The 20962-nt window shown below is 40.7% G+C and overlaps 1 protein-coding gene across 2 annotated transcripts in view; it reads left to right on the top strand.

Moving 5' to 3' along the window:
• LOC120984212 (store-operated calcium entry regulator STIMATE-like) overlaps window positions 1–18452 on the top strand; it is a 145828-nt gene extending 127376 nt beyond the window's left edge. The window contains exons 6-8 of one of the 2 annotated variants that reach the window (XM_040413311.1): window positions 5703–5786; window positions 7801–7926; window positions 17665–18452. In XM_040413311.1, the coding sequence (XP_040269245.1) occupies window positions 5703–5786; window positions 7801–7926; window positions 17665–17703 (249 nt within the window). In that variant the 3' untranslated portion in view covers window positions 17704–18452. The remainder of the gene's footprint in view (window positions 1–5702; window positions 5787–7800; window positions 7927–17664) is intronic. The other variant, XM_040413312.1, reaches the window with a different exon arrangement.
• Window positions 18453–20962: the final 2510 nt, after the last annotated feature.

The raw sequence follows: 20962 nt of genomic DNA, 5'->3' as shown, positions 1-20962 counted from the left end.
CGCTGCCTTTTTACAGTGGCCTAGTCTAAGCACTGCATGGGTCTCCACTGCAGCGGAGAGCAGGAGCCCCCTTAGATGCTGCAGTTAATAGTGACCACAGCATCTAAGTGGTTGGGGCTCCCTCTCTCAGGCATCGGCACCCAATAAGTTCCGATGTCTTAGTATGAAGTAACCCAGTGTATGCATCAGGCTGTCCCACATCAAAACCCCTTTGTGGGACTAATGAGTGGTAAAAATAAGAGTTAAATAAAGTTTTGTTAAGTGAAAAAAAGTTTCACCAAACAACAATAACTTCAAATACACCTTTTAACATTGAAAAAATACTTTTTAATGGCAAAAAAATTGTAAAAATAAAACCCCCTCCATATATTTTCACATAACTTATCCAGTATCCACAGTGAACGCTGTAAAACAAAACAAAAACTTTGCAAGAATTCCTTTTAGTAAAAGGTAAAAAAAAAAAAAGTATGGTACAGTATATATATTTCGTATCGCTATAATCATACTGACCGAGGGAGTAAAGTTATCATGTTTATGCTGAAAAATGAAAGCCGCAAAATGTATAAGTAAAAACTCAGTATTGTTGTTTTTTTTCCCATCCCTACCTACAGTAAGAGATAATAAAAGTTAATCAGTAAGTTAAAGGGAACCTGTCATCAACTTTATGCTGCCCATACTAAAGGCAGCATAAAGTAGAGACCGGTGAGTTGATTTCAGCGGTTTGTCATTTATAAGTTAAAAGTAAGCGGTTGCTGAGAACCAACATCACAATCATTGCAGACTAGGCCTGGAAAAGAGTCCCGGCCTCCTGAGAAGAGTCCTGGTTCTTCATGAATTCCTGCCCACCTGCTGATGACGGACAGTCTTCTACCTAGTTTCCTCCCTTTCTCTCTAGAAGAGAACTGCCAATCATCAGCAGATGGGCAGGAGAGCAGGAGATTATGAATAATCAGGACTCTTCTCAGGTAATTATGACTCTTTTCAAGGCCTGGGCTGCAATGATTATGATGCTGTTTCTCAGCAACCACTTACGTTTAGTTCATAAATGATAGACCGCTGAAATCAGCATTTCTGTCACTATTTTATGCTGCCCTCAGTGAGGTCAGCATAAAGTTGATGATAGGTTTGCTTTAAGTGTACCCAAACAGTGCCATTAAAAACTATTACAATCATTTATCAAACTTGTGTAAATCAGATTCCACCTTTCATTATTCAGAGCTCCTTTGGAAAATGAAAGGTGGAATCTGTTTGGTTGCTATGCAGGGGTGGGATTCAAATTTTTAAGAACAGGTTCCCTACTCAACGGAAAATATGCGGCATCACAACACATGTTTACATATACATACACCATATATATGCAACACACATACACATAAGTACACCATATACATGGTACAAATACATAAATACACCATGTATACACTACACACACATACCACAAAACTTTAAAAAGCCTAAGGAGCTAAACTATCAGTGTTGTGTGAAGTTTTTTTTTGCGGCGCTGGCCCACACCTCTAACTCCTCCCAATGTCTATCTGTACATGTCCCAACCCTGCTTAGTCTCCATTGTGCCTCCCACACAGTAGTTATGCCAGATCTGGGATGGTTGGGAGGTATGCATACATAAACAGACTATATAGACCCTATACTCATATAATCACATATACAATATACACCATGCAGTATATAAATGACCCCTAGGCTACACTTACAGTAGATTTACCTACACCATATACATTTTATGCACATTTGTACCTAGCACTAAAGATATATTTGCATACATATTATATTCTGTGCTATTCAGAATACAGCACCACATACCTCTTATATCAAGTGACTTCTTCTCTGATGCAGACCTTCTCTTTCTTCATCTTCTCCTTTGAGAGCAGACCGCCATGATGATTTTTCACCCATCTCTTGTCTCTGCAGTTTGACAAAAGACATCTTAGGTTCCTACTTTTCCATCCTCCTCCTACCTTCTTAACAACTCACCTGTCACCTTCAATAATAATAATGTGCACTAGTTCAAAAATGCTCCTGTTCTGTGTGCCAGTACAAAAAATTCCCTCAGTACCCCCAGTTGAGCTAATGTCCCCATAGTGCCCCCATAATGTGTGCAAGTATAAAACACCCAATTATAATGCCCCTGGTAAATGCTCACATAGTGCTCCTCTGCTCTTCCCCATAGTGCCCCCATAATGTGCCAGTATAAGATTCCCCCATAGTGTCCCCCAGAATGTGCTAGTATAAATGCCCCTTCTTAGTGCCCCCATAGTGTCCCTATATAATATGCCCCCAAAGTGTTCTTCCTCCCCTCCAACACCATAGTGTTTCCTATGTGCTAGCAATGTCCCCAGTAGATGTCCCCATGTGCTAGCAATGTCCCCAGTAGATGCCCCCATAGCGTCCCCCATGTGCCAGCAATGCCCCCAGTAGATGCCCCCATAGTGTCCACATGTGCCAGCAATGTCCCCAGTAGATGCCCCCATAGTTTCCACATGTGCCAGCAATGTCCCCAGTAGATGCCCCCCATAGTGTCCCAATGATGGGCCAGTAGATGCCCCCATAGTGTCCCCATGTGCTAGCAATTTCCCCAGTAGATGCCCCCATAGTGTCCCCATGTGCCAGCAATGCCCCCAGTAGATGCCCCCCATAGTGTCCCCAATAATGTGCCAGTAGATGCCCCCATAGTGTCCCCTTTGTGCCAGCCATGCCCCCAGTAGATGCTCCCATAGTGTCCCCCATATGCCAGCAATGCCCCCAGTATATACCCCCATAGTGTCCCCCATGTGTTAGCCATGCAGCCAGTAGATACCCCCATAGTGTTGCATATGTGCAAACAATGCCCCTAGTTTCGCCTCAGAAAAGCAAAAAAACAAAACAAAAAAACACTTGCCTCCACCCTGTCAGCGATGCGATGCAGGCCTCTTCCGGCCTGTGTCCCGTGCTGTACGGCTCAGGCGGCGCGATTACGTCATTGCGCCGCCTGCACCAGCCTCTGATAGGCTGCTGGCATAAGGCCAGCAGCCTATCAGAGGAACAGGGAAGGGAGACGCCTCTCCCTTGCCCTGCTGCAGTGTTCATCTGCATCGCCGTCCTGAGGACGGTGATACAGATGAATGCTTCCACAATGCAAGCGCTCATCTCCCGCCGCATCGGATTGGGATTTAATTTTAACAACCGGATCTGTAGAACCAGAGCGAACTGGCTGAATCCCATGCTTGTTGCTGTGGATAACTAAGTAGAACTACTTTATACCAGTTTGATAAATGACCCCCTATAAATTGACCCATGAAAAACAAGCCCTCATATGGCTACATTAATAGAAATGTGAAAAAACCCTATGTTAAAGGGTAACTGTCATATTTTTTTTATTTGCTAGTTTATTAGAGCTAGGCATGTATACTTGAGTTAGGCCTCCTGCACACAACCGTATGGCTTTTTCAGTATTTTGCGGTCCTTTTTTCACTGATCCGTTGTTCCGTTTTTTTTGTTTCCGTTGTGTTTCCGTTTCTGTTCCGTTTTCCCATTCCGTTTTTCCGTATGGCATATACAGTAATTACATAGATAAAATTGGGCTGGGCATAACATTTTCAATAGATGGTTCCGCAAAAAACTGAACGGGAATGGAAGACATACGGATGCATTTCCGTATGTGTTCCGTTTTTTTGCAGACCCATTTACTTGAATGGAGCCACGGAACGTGATTTGCGGGCAATAATAGGACATGTTCTATCTTTAAACGGAACGGAAATACGGAAACGGAATGCATATGGAGTACATTCAGTTTTTTTTGCGGAACCATTGAAATGAATGGTTCCGTATACGGACCGTATACGGAACGCAAAAAAGGCCAGTAAACGGGGGGAAAAAACTGTCGTGTGCAGGAAGCCTTAGTCTGTCAATGATTGTCAAAAGATCTGTAATTACCTTATAATAACAGCTTTCATTAATGTCCTCTGTCCCTTTCCACTGCTCCCTTTAAAAGACAGTTGCTATGGCTTGTCTGTCTCCAGCTAAGAAGACAGGAAGACGGAGGGGCGGTCCTTCACACTGCATGGCTGCATTAGGCTTCAGAGTGAGGAGGCATGTCTCTCAGTAATTCAATCTGATTGGCTGGCAGAGAGCTGCTGGCTACAGCAAGTGTGTATGGGAAGTGAGGGAACGCAGTTTTGGTCTCAGAGAACTGGCAGAGGAGCCATCTTGAGAAGATCCTCATATTGTAAATGTTTAAACAGCCGTAACTAAGGGAAAAGCTCAAGGAAAACAGTGGTATGTGAAGAAACGAAAGATTGCTTTATGCATAATACTGCTGCAAATATAACCGGAATATTTGGATGGGTTGCGAAAATTTCATAACAATCACTATCACAGAATTACTAAATTCTCTTAAAACATAACTTTTACTAGTATAAATTTAGAAAATAGCCCCATAACAAAAATAAATAACATTTTCGGCTTGTGCCAATAGATAAAAATGTGGAAGAGCCTTACTTTATCTTGGATATGATGATCCCAAATACATTAAGCAATATATTGTAACTTACAGTTTTGAAGACAGCTGATTGGCACACCAGATAATAGAGAAGTAAGGCATGGGCAGGGGTGGAGGGGGGAATTTCACCCTAATTTGACCCTCACACTACCCCTGCCTACAAGCAGAGCACCCGCCCCGAATGGAGCGACCCCACTTCTCGGTGGCTAAGCCCTCAACTGTCACCTGGTTTAGCCCTGTAGGTAAGTAAGGTATACTCCTCCACGGTATATTCGTCCCTCAACCCAACGCGTTTCCCCAGTCAGTAAAGGCTGGTTCATTAGGGGAGCAAAGATGAGGTAATGATGGCAACTATGATTGCATTATGGTCCGGTATTGGTGTCAAGATAAAGTAAAGCACAAAGTCTGCTTGTAGGCAGGGGTAGTGTGAGGGTCAATTTAAGGTGAAATTCCCCCCTCCACCCCTGCCCTGGCCTTACTTCTCTATTATCTGCTGTGCCAATCAGCTGCCTTCAAAACTGTAAGTTACAATATATTGCTTAATGTATTTGGGATCATCATATCCAAGATAAAGTAAGGCTCTTTCACATTTTTATCTATTGGCACAAGCCGAATTGTTATTTATTTTTGTTATGGGGCTATTTTTTAAATTTATACTAGTAAAAGTTATGTTTAAAGAGAATTTAGTAATTCTGTGATAGTGATAATACTGCTGCAGCAGTACCATATGCTAAAATTGATTTATTTTTTATTTTTATGAAAACATGGCAGTTACCCATTTAGTCATGATAGACTTTGATCTTCGGCCTGGTTACAAATGATCACCGAATTCATCACCATAACAAGTATTTTCTAATAGCTGGTATGAGGTGGGTTAATGTACTATATATGAAGTCCTTATAACAGACAAAATCCAGGTGATGTTTTTCCTGTATAAAAAGATTGAAGAATGTAATGTGTTTTTACATGTTTTAGCCACTCGGACCCAGTGAAAATAGACTATATAACAGAGGCCTCTGTGCTGTGTATGTGACCTTGATTGTCTGCTGGTAATGTCCCGCTCTCCATTCTACTGTGAAATATGTTATTGTAACTTTGCTTTAACGTTTCAGTAACTATGTGTGAACTCTGGCTGGGAAACCTCCAAAGTGACAGGTCTGTTTGCACTATGTACATCCTCTTGCTTTGTGTTTTTCTCTTTGTACAGCTTCAGGCAATTCTTCTGGACTACATTCCAGATCCCAAGTTGGAGCTCGTCCTGGTCATGCTGGTGGTGCCTTTTATAGTCAATGTGAGTACAGCTCTTGTAATGCCAACCTAATGTCCTTTTTTCAGTGCATTGTTTTTTTGCCATGGGAAAGTAGATTTAAAATGGCTGACAACCCAAGACATGTTTTACCATATAAAATAAAAATGAGCGTTTGTCACCTCCAGCAATCACTATTATGTGCAGTAGTACATGCATAGTTCTGCTGCCCCTGACTCTGGATAGCTAATTAATACCCCCCCTCCCCCCCCCCCCCCCAATCCATTTCCCCTGCTGTCCTGCCACTGAGCGCTGCTCTAATACATTGAGAGGATTTCTCAGCTTGCACTCAGTATGAGTGCAAGCTCAGGGGTCCAGTCAGTGTACAAAAAGCAGCAGAAAAGTAGAAGAACAGGGAGGAGTATACAAATATTAATTAGAGATCCAGAGTCCGGGCAGCAGGATTACTCATGTAGTTCTTCACACAATAGTGCTTGCGGGAAGTGCAGACTCCATTTAATTTACACTTTTATGTTAGGATCATGACAGTTAAATGTTGTCCATCATTATCTTAGATCTATTTTTTATAGAATTACCATTTGGTTGTAGTTTATTATATTTGAATTTCATTCTGGCTGATCACAGTAAAACACTGAACATTAAATAATTTAAGCTAAAACACCAGCAATAGTGGTGATACACCGTCATCAGATTTTTACCTGATACTCCCTAGTCCACAAACTTTCCATGAAAGAACATTCCAAGAAAGTATTTTGCCTTTCCCCCGGTATCATTGAACATGTATGGTCAGCTTCATGTATTATAATGGTCAATATGGAATATCATTTGTATAGCTGGTTTGGCGTAATATTTCACCAGATGCTTGTTTAACAGTAGTTCAGCCATCAACCTATTTCCAGCTAATGTAGATGACCACATAAGGACATGATGCTGAGCATGGGTCAAGAGAAATGTAGAATGACTTCAAAGATAATTCATGAATCTTCTAAGGAAAAGATCCTAGTATTGACAATAAAGAGATTTTAGAATCTTCAAATAAATTTGCTTTTGAAAAGGTTATCCCATGATTAATCTAAAAAAATCGAAATCAGATATCATATAGTGCAACTTAGCACCAAACGGGTACCTCACATGGATCCATAGATCTCCCCAGTCATTGCTTCAATTGCTCTGCTCGATTTATTTCAAACTGGCAGCTCAGGAAGGGTTTCGTTTCTCAGGGGGCATGTCCTTTGTGCTGCAGCTGGTGGCAGTTGAAGGATGGAACAGTGCATGTATGTCAACCTCAGTGAGCTGGACAAACAATTTTGAAAAAGAGCGAACAGCAAGTGGTGCTATACAGATAGACTGCAATTAGGGATGAGCGAATCGACTTCGGATGAAACATCCAAAGTCGATTTGCATAAAACTATGTTTCAATACTGTACGGAGCGAGCAATTAAAAATGTATTGGCTCCGGTGAGCCGAAGTTATCACTTCGAAGTCTCGCGAGACTTTGCATAATAACTTCATAAATTAATTTCTACTGTTAAAAAAAAAATTCCCAATCTCGGTTCGGTTCCAAGGTACCACGTAACAGTAGAAATTCATTTCTGAAGTTATTACCTAAAGTCCCGAGAGACTTTGCGAAGTAATAACTTCGGCTCATCTGAGCCAATAAATTCTAATACTGTACAGAGCGCTCGCTCCGTAAAGTATTTCATCCGAAGTCAATTCGCTCATCCTTGATTGCAATGAATATCTCAGCAGCTATACTAAATTTTTCATTACATGCATTTAGAAAACTATTCAGATCCAAGTGCTGGTTTGAAAAATTTTGAATATTTTTCTTGTGACAACTTCTTTCTTTTAAACCAATTGGGTTAGATCCAGTGTTACACTTTTTTGCAATTTTCTAAATAAAAAAAAAAATAGAAAACTCTTGTTAGACAACTAGAAGCCATAGAAATATTCAGTGCTGATCTTTTTTATTCAGTAAATTTGTGAAGTGCCGGCTATCTGTAATATAGGTATTGAGACATTATCTGTTTCTTTTCAGGCTATAATGTTTTGGGTGGTGGACAGCTTAATAATGAAAAAATACAAACGATTAATAGTGGATGAAGGTCTTAAAAACCGAGAACTTGCAGATGATTTACCATCAGTAGTTGATGAAGAAAGACAGGTAAGTCCTAGCAGGGTGCAGGGAATCCCTCTGCCACAAGCCTTTGAGAAATTAATTTGTGAAATCTGTACAGTGGTCATTCGAGTTACAATATTAATTGGCTTTGTGATAGCCATTGTGAGGTAAAAACCATAACCATAACTTCATTAAAAACTATTATTTGGTTCTGAAATGGTAATTGAGCCCAAAAATGTCATCTTAAAATAAGAGAAAGAATGAAGTGTGATCAGCACAGGCATTTGCAAACTGTGATATTTCGGTGTTAGACTTTGCAGAGGAGCAGTTGAAGGCTGTGAGCAGGTGCTAGTGTACACTGCCGCCAAGAAATAATGAGTCACCAACATCCCTGTCCTGGCCTTCTAGACGTTCCACTTCCTGTCCATCTCCCTGGAAGGCTGAGCAAGTTACAGAAATGTATGATGTATTTGTGCTAGAAGATATTTCAGTATGTCATAATTCTACATCTAGACTGTGAAAATGTTGCTACACTTAATGGATTCTTAGATAAAACTACAATTAAATATGCAGAACTTTCTAGAAGTATTTTATTGATACTTCATGTCCATATCTTCATGCTGATCTACAGTAGAGGTAGGAAAAAACAAACCCCTCTGATGCTGCTGCCAGGTTCGTCTTCATGTAAAGGAAGCAACGTCATTTCTGGCTTTCATGGCTATGAGAAAAAGTCCCTGTGCAATTACTCTCATGAATGTAATGGAAAACTACTGATACTGCTTTTTAACCTCTTCATGACCAAGAAATGTTCATTATTTTATTTATTTTTTTACTCCCAACCTTCACGGATCCATAATTTATTTTTATTTTTCTGTCTACATAGCCATGTGAGGGCTTGTTTTATGCAGGGCAAGTTGTGCATTCTAATGGCATTTAATAATGCACATGATGCAGTGGGAAGATGAAAAAAGATTCCAAATGGGGTGGAATTGATAAAAAAAAAAGCTAATTCACCACAGTTTTAAACTGGCCTGTGCCCTTTATTCTCTGGGTCAGTACCAGTTACAGCAATACCACGTTTTTATAGTTTTTCTTGGGTTTTATTACTTAACAAAAAATAAAAACTTTAGAAATTTTTTTTTTTTTTCTTTGCATCGCCTTATTCTAAACCCCATAACTATATCATATTTAGAGGGGTTTCCACGCTCTGGCTACTGTTCATGAATGTGTTTATAAGATGATTATATGGTACTTACTAATATAGCCTTTGTCAGTGGCGTAACTATCAATGACTTGACCCCTCAGCAAATTTTTGAATGCCCCCCCAGAAACTTTTTCAGCCCCCCTTCTCTTGTGCATCCCCCACTCCTGTGGCTAGTCTAGATTGCTCTCTCAAACAAGGCCCAGAAGCTGCTCCATCCCTTTCCTACAGTGTCTCTGTATATAATGTAATTTCATAATACTGTTGAGGGGCCCCTAACAATAAAAGCTTTTAGTCCTCCGCCTGGGTGGGCCCCTTCTGAGTTTAGGTTCCCTGCTTCCCCTATAACTATGCCCCTGGCCTTTGTTGAAATTCTGCACAATTATCTATATTTCATAAGGTATGCCCCTTGTTTGCCAAGTCTTTTGTGCTGTCCACACAGAAGTCTTGTCCATAAAATGGCTGCTGATAGAGGGTCATGTGACCAGGCACATCACATCCATGTGATGTCATGGGATAACACATCCCCTGTGTACAACTATCAGTGACTGACAGCTATCTCTACAGGGAGTGCAGAATTATTAGGCAAGTTGTATTTTTGAGGATTAATTTTATTATTGAACAACAACCATGTTCTCAATGAACCCAAAAAACTCATTAATATCAAAGCTGAATATTTTTGGAAGTAGTTTTTAGTTTGTTTTTAGTTTTAGCTATTTTAGGGGGATATCTGTGTGTGCAGGTGACTATTACTGTGCATAATTATTAGGCAACTTAACAAAAAACAAATATATACCCATTTCAATTATTTATTTTTACCAGTGAAACCAATATAACATCTCAACATTCACAAATATACATTTCTGACATTCAAAAACAAAACAAAAACAAATCAGTGACCAATATAGCCACCTTTCTTTGCAAGGACACTCAAAAGCCTGCCATCCATGGATTCTGTCAGTGTTTTGATCTGTTCACCATCAACATTGCGTGCAGCAGCAACCACAGCCTCCCAGACACTGTTCAGAGAGGTGTACTGTTTTCCCTCCTTGTAAATCTCACATTTGATGATGGACCACAGGTTCTCAATGGGGTTCAGATCAGGTGAACAAGGAGGCCATGTCATTAGATTTTCTTCTTTTATACCCTTTCTTGCCAGCCACGCTGTGGAGTACTTGGACGCGTGTGATGGAGCATTGTCCTGCATGAAAATCATGTTTTTCTTGAAGGATGCAGACTTCTTCCTGTACCACTGCTTGAAGAAGGTGTCTTCCAGAAACTGGCAGTAGGACTGGGAGTTGAGCTTGACTCCATCCTCAACTTGAAAAGGCCCCACAAGCTCATCTTTGATGATACCAGCCCAAACCAGTACTCCACCTCCACCTTGCTGGCGTCTGAGTCAGACTGGAGCTCTCTGCCCTTTACCAATCCAGCCACGGGCCCATCCATCTGGCCCATCAAGACTCACTCTCATTTCATCAGTCCATAAAACCTTAGAAAAATCAGTCTTGAGATATTTCTTGGCCCAGTCTTGACGTTTCAGCTTGTGTGTCTTGTTCAGTGGTGGTCGTCTTTCAGCCTTTCTTACCTTGGCCATGTCTCTGAGTATTGCACACCTTTTGGGCACTCCAGTGATGTTGCAGCTCTGAAATATGGCCAAACTGGTGGCAAGTGGCATCTTGGCAGCTGCACGCTTGACTTTTCTCAGTTCATGGGCAGTTATTTTGCGCCTTGGTTTTTCCACACGCTTCTTGCGACCCTGTTGACTATTTTGAATGAAACGCTTGATTGTTCGATGATCACGCTTCAGAAGCTTTGCAATTTTAAGAGTGCTGCATCCCTCTGCAAGATATCTCACTATTTTTGACTTTTCTGAGCCTGTCAAGTCCTTCTTTTGACCCATTTTGCCAAAGGAAAGGAAGTTGCCTAATAATTATGCACACCTAATATATGGTGTTGATGTCATTAGACCACACCCCTTCTCATTACAGAGATGCACATCACCTAATATGCTTAATTGGTAGTAGGCTTTCGAGCCTATACAGCTTGGAGTAAGACAACATGCATAAAGAGGATGATGTGGTCAAAATACTCATTTGCCTAATAATTCTGCACGCAGTGTATATACACACTTACACAGAGAATACTATCAATTACTGATAACACCTCCCCTGTGTACAACTATCAGTGACTGACAGCCATATATACACTTATACAGAGAATATTATCAATCAGTGATAACACCTCCCCCATGTACAGCTGTCAGTGACTGACAGCTATCTCTGTATACACACTTACACAGAGAATGGTATAAATCACTGATAACACATCCCCATGTACAGCTACCAGTGACTGACAGCTATCTATGTATACACAATTACACAGAGAATACTATCAATTACTGATAGCACCTCCCCATGTACAGATGTCAGTGACTGACAGTTATCTATGTATACACACTTACACAGAGAATGCTATCAATCACTGGTATCCCCTCCCCTGTGTACAACTGAAGTCAGAAAAAACTGTGAGATAAATGTATAAAATAAAAGTTTTTCTTAATATTTTTCCATAAAACTATGTATCAGCTCCAGAAATAGGATAATAATGCACTTAGTAAAGTAGATGCAAACATTATACATGGACAAAGTCCTCACTTTGATATAGTAATATCTGAGACACTTAGTCAATATATTTTGATCAAAACACATCTAAGCCCGCCTACCAAGCGCCAAGGTGGTCTCAGGTCAGGCAGGTCCTACGCTAAACCTACCTAAGCCATTGGGCTTCTATGTTCAGGAGCGCGGACGCCGCACATATGGTGTGCTGCTCCTAGTCACCTCCATGTGCATCAAGCAACCAATGGGAGGAGGAGCCAGCACACCATATGTACCACCTAATCAAGGCACTCTATTGGATAGGAAGGGCAAAAGTGCAGAGGAATGCTACTCCCAAGATAAAATAGGTGCGCATTCACACTTGAAGGTGCCACTCCCTCAAGCAAATACTACATAGACAAAAAAATCCACAGAGAAAACTAAGATAAAAACATCCTGCACGATATGATATACAAATGTGCGGATGTCCCTGGCCATATTATTGAAGAAAACCACAGAAATAGGATAATAATGCACTTAGTAAAGTAGATGCAAACATTATACATGGACAAAGTTCTCACTCTGATATAATAATATCTGAGACACTTAGTCAATATATTTTGATCAAAACACATCTAAGCCCGCCTACCAAGCGCCAAGGTGGTCTCGGGTCAGGCGGGTCCTACGCTAAACCTACCTAAGCCATTGGGCTTCTATGTTCAGGAGCGCGGACGCCGCACATATGGTGTGCTGCTCCTAGTCACCTCCATGTGCATCAAGCAACCAATGGGAGGAGGAGCCAGCACACCCATATGTACCACCTAATCAAGGCGCTCTATTGGATAGGAAGGGCAAAAGTGCAGAGGAATGCTACACCCATATGTGCTGCGTCCGCGCTCCTGAACATAGAAGCCCAATGGCTTAGGTAGGTTTAGCGTAGGACCCGCCTGACCTGAGACCACCTTGGCACTTGGTAGGCGGGCTTAGATGTGTTTTGATCAAAATATATTGACTTAGTGTCTCAGATATTATTATATAAGAGTGAGGACTTTGTCCATGTATAATGTTTGCATCTACTTTACTAAGTGCATTATTATCCTATTTCTGTGGTTTTCTTCAATAATATGGCCAGGGACATCCGCACATTTGTATATCATATCGTGCAGGATGTTTTTATCTTAGTTTTCTCTGTGGATTTTTTTTGTCTATGTATCAGCTCCTCCTGCTCTATAATCTGCTGCCTGCAGTTTGCATTGCATTTTGTGGTTACAGATTATCTTTAAATATCTAAGTTATTGAGCTGTTTATGTAGAGCTCTCATTTCTTGTGCCTAAAAAGTCGGTATGTAAATAGGTAGTGTATAAACATCTGATGCACTTAAAAAAATAGACCAAAATTATAAAAACTAAAAAAAAGTACAAGAATTTAAATGCAGGCTAAAGGTATCACTGATCTTTATGTAAATAGCTGGTAATTAATTTTTTTATGCCACATGAGAACTTTTGTGTCATTTGTATAGTCTGTTATATCGCTAGGAATTCTTGTTCTGCTGAAATGATATCAACAATGTAATATATTTCTTATAAGTAAATAACTTTTCATTTCCAAGTGACATTCTCTAAATCTTCAGATCAGATTCTCAGAACACAGAGACAATTATTCTGCACACTGAATCCAATGAATGTATCCCATTGGCTTTTTCAACTTCCGTTACTGACCTTTATTCTCAACTTCTCGTGATTTCCTTATCCACACAACAATGGTTCTCCTCAGATGCCTGTTTTGCCTTTAGTTCCCATGGCAATGCAGTTCCAGATTGTTATCTTACTGCATACTAGTACAAGTATCTATGTCACCCTGCTTTATTTTCTCCTTTATGGAAGCATGATCTTATCTTGTTATATATAATATAGCCATACATCTGCTGCTCTTCTGATCATACCAGTTTATACTTGTGCTAATTCACTTTTCCATTAAATATAAAAAGGTTTGCACTATTGTTCGGTTATGTAAAGGATTGCTCCCTTGATGTGTGAATTTTTAGCTACTGCACTATACAGAGATTTTACAACATAGTGAGCAAATATTCCTTGTAAATATTTAACTGCTATACTGCTTACTTTAGCCCATAGGGTCGGGTCCACACGTGGCAGAAATTTTTGTTGCTGCAGATCTCAACGCTAATCCATTGTGCAGCAAAATCGTCATGTGTTAGATTCAGATTGTGCTGCCGAATCACCACAGATTTAAGTGCAGTGCCTGAACTTACCCCTGAAGCTGTCATAGAACATATCAGCTCATGGACTGCTGGGATTGTCCCCAGCAATACTACTTTTTTCATAATATTTTTTGAAAGGACAGCACTTTTCTGGAAACATTTTTATATTAAATGCCTTTACAGACTTAAATGGGTTATCCAACTCTATGTAACTGATGACCTATCCTTTGGATAAGTCATCAGTGTCTGATCAGTGGGGGACCGACATCCGAGACCCCTACCTATCATCTGTTTGAGAAGGCCCCAGTGCTTCTGTGAGCGCTACGGCCTTCTTACTGCTTACCCTAGGCCAGTGATGTCACAACCATCAGTCACGTGTCCTAGGCACAGCTCAGCCTCATTCAAGTGAAGCGCCAGAGCCTTCTCAAACAGTTAATCGGCGGGGGTCCAGGGTGTCAGACCACCACCGATCAAATGCTGATGACCTATACAGAGGATAGATCATCAGTTACAGAGTCGGATAACCCTTTTAATTAAGAATTTCATTTTCACATGCCAGACATGTAACAAAACAAAACTGCAGGTTGTTAAAAGTGCCGCCCAATGGTTGTCTGATTTGGATGAACAACCTAAAGAGTATCTTCTCAGCATGCCAATTATGAGCAGATGGATAGGTCACATCCCTAGGGGACATTTACTCCAGTGGTTCTCCTGGGTTCTGTATTGGGGTCTTTGGGGTTTCGTTAGCTGGTTCCCGCTAATGACAGATACAGAAGATGCAGATTAGTAATCATATATTCACTACATGACCCCTTTTTTTGCTAATGCATCAACCTCACATCGCTAACAGTTATCAAAAAGCAGCTCCTGCAGTGTATAAATGAATAGCATTTTCAGAAAAATTGTCTGGCTTTCAAGTTATTTATAAAAGCTTTCCTCCACTTTTCCATGCAGGAAAAGGTATACAATGGTAGGTTTAAAGGGAGTCTGTCCCCAGGAAATTCACTGGTAAACCAGGCACATTGTCTTGTAAAGGACCTTTTACACAGGCCAGTGATCTGCTGACCGAACTTTCAGATCATTGCCCCATGTTGAAGGCCCACCGATCAACCAACGTGCAATCACTCATTTGTCGACTGATCACATCTTTCATGCGACCATAAAAATTATCACTTTTTGACAGCACATCTCTGCATGTAAAGAGGGATGTGCTGTTGGTAATAATTTAAATGAATGACCACAAGAACGATCTGAAGTAACGAATGGTCATTCATGCACCTTGTTTAGGCAGTTTTATGCCTGTATGCAAGGTCCTTAAAGAGCATCTGTCAGCAGATTTGTGAAACTGGCTGACCTGTTACATGTGCACTTGGCTGCTGAAGGCATCTGTGTTGGTCCCATAATAAGAATAATTGTGTGTGTGTGTATATATATATATATATATATATATATATATATATATATAGTATACTTAATAATAATAATCTATTTGTATATAGCACCCACATATTCCACTGCGCTTTACAATCAGGGGGTTCAAGTACAAACAGTCATGAATAACATAGCAACAGACAAGTCGATAATTAGAACAAGAGGAGTGAGGGCCCTGCTTGCAAGAGCTCACAATCTATGAGGAGATGGGGGTGAGACAAAAGGTAGAAGTGCTTGTTTTATACAATGTTCCAGCCATCTGAACACAATGGGAGAGTATATATAAGGCCACATGAGCCAGTCACCAGTCGATATCTGTAGTGCCTCTGAGTACATGTAATGTGGTGGATACTGATAGATCAGGTAACGGCATTAGCGTTACTCCTAGAGGTTCTGCTTTCTCTACAACTGCTGCGCCCTCTGAACTTTGATTGATGGGCCAGGCGTAATGATGTTTTCCCTGCCTGGTCCTATCAATCCAAGTGCAGTGGGCGTAGCAGTTGCAGAGAAAGCAGAGCCTCTAGGTATGACAGCAACACCCCCCGTTACTTCTAGAGGCTCATCTGCATATTTTAAAACTTCATTTTTCTCAGAAATATGAACATTGTACCAACCAAGCGCACATACAACAGGTCAGCCAGTTTCATAGGTTCAAATCTGCTAAGTGCTGATTTACCTGCTATTATTGTTGATCAGTCTAAAAGGATCTTTAGTAAATGTGTCCCACAGAGTGCGTAGTCCAGGCCTATCTGCATTGTTTACATCCTCCTTTTTGAGGGTGTGCATCCAGTGGACAGCCCACAGTGGTGATGTCACTATGGATGATGTGGCTGATGCTCGTTGGGGCCCAGTGATGTGTTGTTCATATGGACTACAGGTTTGTGTTCTTCAGTACTGGTTTGAAACTCTTAGGCCTGGAGAACAGTGACTTAAACTGGTTGTCCGGGTGTTTAACCACCTCCCGTCCGCCCGTTGACTATAAACATCCAGGAGGTGGTTCTCTATCTCTGAATGGACATTTCTGAACGTCCATTCAGAGATCGCAGCTGCACTCTAATCGTGCAGCTGCAGATCGGGTTGCCCGCTTTCCGTGACAGCAGGGCAACCCTTAGAGAAGGCAGGGACAGTTCCCAGGTGTCCCTGCCTTCTAGATCGCTGTATACACAGTGCTCACCGAGCAGGAAGCTCTATAAAACCGGGTAAGTGCAGTAGCTGTCGGGTCTTTCACAGACCTCGATCAGCCCTGCACTGAGGCTGTACAGCGCAGTATACCGCTGTACAGCCTCTCTGGGGGGTGTATTTCCCCTGTAACTGGGGCTACTATGTCAGCCCCAGTTACAGGAGAAATCAATAGTGAAAAAAAAAAAGTGAAGTTAAATGTCCCCCAGAGGTCTTGTATGACCTTATTGGGGACAAAAAGTGTCAAATAAAAAAAGAAAGTGTTAAAATAAAAAAAAAATAAAAAAATTCACATGTAAAAAAAAAAAAATCTCCAAGTAAGGCATAAAAAAAGGTTAAAAATAGAAAAAATAAAATAGACATATTTGGTATTGCCGCGTCCGTGACGGTCTGCTCTATAAATATATCACATGATCCACCCAGTCCGATAAACACCATAAAAAAATAAAAACTGTGTCAAAAAAAGCAATTTTTGTCACCTTACATCACAAAAAGTGCAACACAAAGTGATCAAAAAGGCGTATGTCCCACAAAATGGTACCAATAAAACCGTCACCGTCACTTGGATTAGTAAAAGTATTCCAAAGTTATTACCACATAAAGCGACATATGTCAGATTTGCTAAATTAGGCCTGGTCAGGAAGGGGGCAAATGGAAGTGAAGTGGTTAATATTGATCACCATTCCTACCACCCATCTGATATTGACCAATCCTGAGGATCAATATCAAAATCTCGGTTAAACCTTTTAAATTAAGACCTTGAGTAAATGTCTTCGCTGAAAAAAATAATCTAGCAAATGTATAATAATTTGTCGTGATCTTCAAAAAGCCAAGTACTACTGAGATGATCCAATAATGCGTTACATGAGGACTAGTTCACTTTGTTCCTATTATAGATTTACAAACTGGGGACTCTAGGGGCTCTTGAGCTGTTCCCTGTTTAACCCCTCTTCTCTTGGCATATGTTTTAAAAAGGTAGTAGGAAATTCATTGGATTACAGTGGACGTTTTTGTATGAACACTGGAGTCTTCTTCACAGTAGAAAGCAGGCGTCATAAGTCTGCAGTGTATATGCTAACAATGTGCTGATATACATTTTAATCATATCTTTAGTTACTTGCTTATAATTTAGTATTTCTGTTTTCTGCTTCTTCCAGGTTTTGCTTGGACCGTCACCTGTTCGTACATATTGTTAATATTACTGTTATTTGGCAATTCTCCATGGAGCACTGTACATGTTACTGCTGCTTCTGATCATCACTTCTGGGATCAGTTCCTCAAAGTTTATAAAAAAAAAATAAGCACAGCAATAAATTTGACATTTCAATGAAGACAATACTATTCAGAACATGCAGTGAATAAAGAACATTGAGAGAAAAGTATTCCACAGTGGCATTCAGCATATGATACAGCTCAGAGACTGTTATTTCTATTGAGAATATTTTACGGTATTCATTGATGGTTCCTTCTTATGTTTTACTTTCTTGTTTGTCTTGTTACTTTTTCAGTGAACCAATGAGAAGTCTGGTAAGCACACTAACAGGATGAAATAAAAGGAATTATACTGAAAGGTTACAGACACTTGATGTTACCTTAGAAAAGCTAATGGATGCCCATTTGTCAAATCCTGTTTGAACCGTCCATTTCATCTTGGCTTTGTTCATACTAGTGCCCTAGTTCTGTTCTACCAGAGTTCCATTAACTGTGGTTTGCGCTGTGCTACTTGCTAAATAAAATATAACAGGAAGCTGGCATGGATGTTTTAAAATTATAAACCATGACACCAATGTGAACAGAGCCTAAAGCAAATTTGTACATGTACAAATGTGCTAAATCTGAATCAAATTATTTTTTGTGGCTCAAATCTATATTTTTATCTTAAAAAAAAATATATGCAAATAAAATAATTAAAGCATAACTATGACTGCTTTGTTCTGCTATTGTTTGTCCTATATAGAGCTGTTTTGAGTGTTTCTGTTGCAGGATGAGAAAGTATAAGGGTACATTCACACTAGCATTCTTAGAATCCGGCAAGCTGTATACAAACAGATACCTTTTTTTTTACGGATCTGTAACATCCGGAATAACGGGTGCAGTATTTAAAATTTTTTAAAGCTCAATATATCCCGGCGCAGACCGGAAAACCGGATCCGGCGATGCAGCAATTTTCTGAACACTTGGTATCGGATCCAGCATTAATACATCTCTATGGAAATTAATGCTGGATTCGGCAAGTGCAGTATTGTTCCGGGATTTTGGCCAGGAAAAATACCTCAGCAAGATGCAGTATTTTGTCCGGTCAAATACCGTACAAGGGACGGAACGGAAGACATCCTGATGCATACTGAATGGATTGCTTTCCATTCAGAATGCATTAGAACAAAACGGATGCATTTTTTCCGGTATTGAGACCCTTTACCGGATTTCAATACTGGAAAAGAATAACGCTAGTGTTAAAGTACCAACACAGTACCAAGTCACAACACAAAATAACTGTTTCTACACAGTGGCTTCAGTCTGTAGCCTGGGCATGCTGTATACAGTTCCACTCCACCATAGCTGTAGAAAAACCATCCATCCTGCCCGCCTTGTGTCCTATGCAGTGTGCCATTCAATGTGATCATCTATCGTGACACTTCAGGTGTACATGTGTGTGTACAGAGGACCTGTAGTCAGTTTTTGAAATCACTATGGTTTACATGCCATGATGATTTGCACTGGTCCATTGATCATTGTTGTGTTTTTTTTCTTTTTTTTTTTCAACCTGTCTCCCTGGACAGCGTGATCTCGTAAGATATAACTAATCTCAAGACACCCGGATGTGGAAAGACCAGCTCTCACGCTTCCACTATAAATGCAACCAAACATCAGAACCTGGTCTTTCCACAGCCTGGCCTCCTCTCTATCTTCTCAGCCCAGGTGCACGCTGGCCAGATAGGACCATGGCTGCCTAGAAAAAGCTGCGAGAAGGCCACAGCACTCACAGGAGCATCAGTGCCTTCTCAAACAGCTGATTAGCTGGGGTCCCGGGTGTCGGACCCCCACCAATCAGATGATGACGTATGCAAAGAATAGGTCATCAGTATTAAAATCTCGGAAAACTCCTTTAACCGTAAAGTGGCAGAAAATGTAAAGTGACAGAGCATAAAAGACACCAACACTACTGCTTCAACAAACCTCCTCTGTCATGACTTCTCATCATGGCACAGGTTTCCATGGCCAAGCAGCTGTATGCAAGCCTTACATCATTCTGTTTGACAGTCTGATGGTTTGGCCAATGCCAGGAGAATGATAGCTGCCTGACTGCATTGTGCCAAATGTAAAGTTTGGAGAAGGAGGGATAATGCTGTGGGGTTGCTTTTCAGGGATTGCCTTAGGCTTCTTCGTATGCTGAAGGATTTAAGATTATTTTGGAAAATTATATGCTTCCAGCTTTTGTGTGAACAGTTTGGGGAAGGCCCTTTTCTGTTCCAGTATGACTGTACTGCAGTGCACAAAGCAAGGTCCATAAAGGCATGGTTGGATGAGTTTGGTGTGGAAGAATTTGACTGCTCCCCACAGAGTCCTGACCTCAACCCATCGAACACCTTTGGGATGAACTAGAACGGAAATTGAGAGACAGGACCTCTCATCCAATATCAGTGGCTGACCTCACAAATGCTCTTGTAGGTGAATGGGCAAAAATTTCCACAGACACACATCTTGTAGAAAGCCCCTGTAGGTGTAACATGTAGGTGCCCCAATACTTTTGTTCATATGGTTTATATGTAGGGAGGCCGTGACTGGGGCAGGGAAAGCCTGCCTCTGCATCTTACAGTTAGCCTTCTTCTGCATACAGTACAGACTGAAGATTCCTTAGCAATGCTCAGAGAGTTTAGAGGCTGTTATACAAAATTCTCTTATAAATTATATCACAAACGTTATTTAAAACACTATTTCTGTTATGAAAAAAAAAATTTTTTAATGAATTTGTCCTTATCTTTGCTCTCACAATTTCAATGGATCAGCTCGGTTGCAACACTCAAGCGTGCCAGCCTTCTGCTGCCCAACCTTGGTCAAGCTCATTAGCTGAAGTTGAGGAGGGCACTGACTTTGCCCTGAATAACCCTTTTAAGAAGATACAGGCAGCACCCAAGTGATTATCCTTTATTAACCCAATGCAATGTTTCAGCTCAAAATGAACTTGAGAAGGGCTTATTCTCGGCTGAAGCATTGGATCGGGTCAATAAAGGATCATCACTGGGGTGCTGTCTTGGATTCTCTAAGGACTGATGGGCCTGGTCTTAGCAACCCTTACACCATATATTATGCTTTATCCTATGCTGCTGCTTTTTCTTTTATTACATATGTATTCTAGCAGTTTTTGGTTCTTATAAGTCTATTAAACAATATTGCATAACATTATTCACGATCACAGAAAGCTACTACTTTCTTGTGTCTTTTTAACAAAAAATA

The sequence above is a fragment of the Bufo bufo genome, chromosome 1 (assembly GCF_905171765.1).
Source record: "Bufo bufo chromosome 1, aBufBuf1.1, whole genome shotgun sequence".
Taxonomy (NCBI): domain Eukaryota; kingdom Metazoa; phylum Chordata; class Amphibia; order Anura; family Bufonidae; genus Bufo; species Bufo bufo.
Note: the sequence above shows the minus strand (reverse complement) of the source record. Positions and strands in the feature narration are given on the sequence as shown.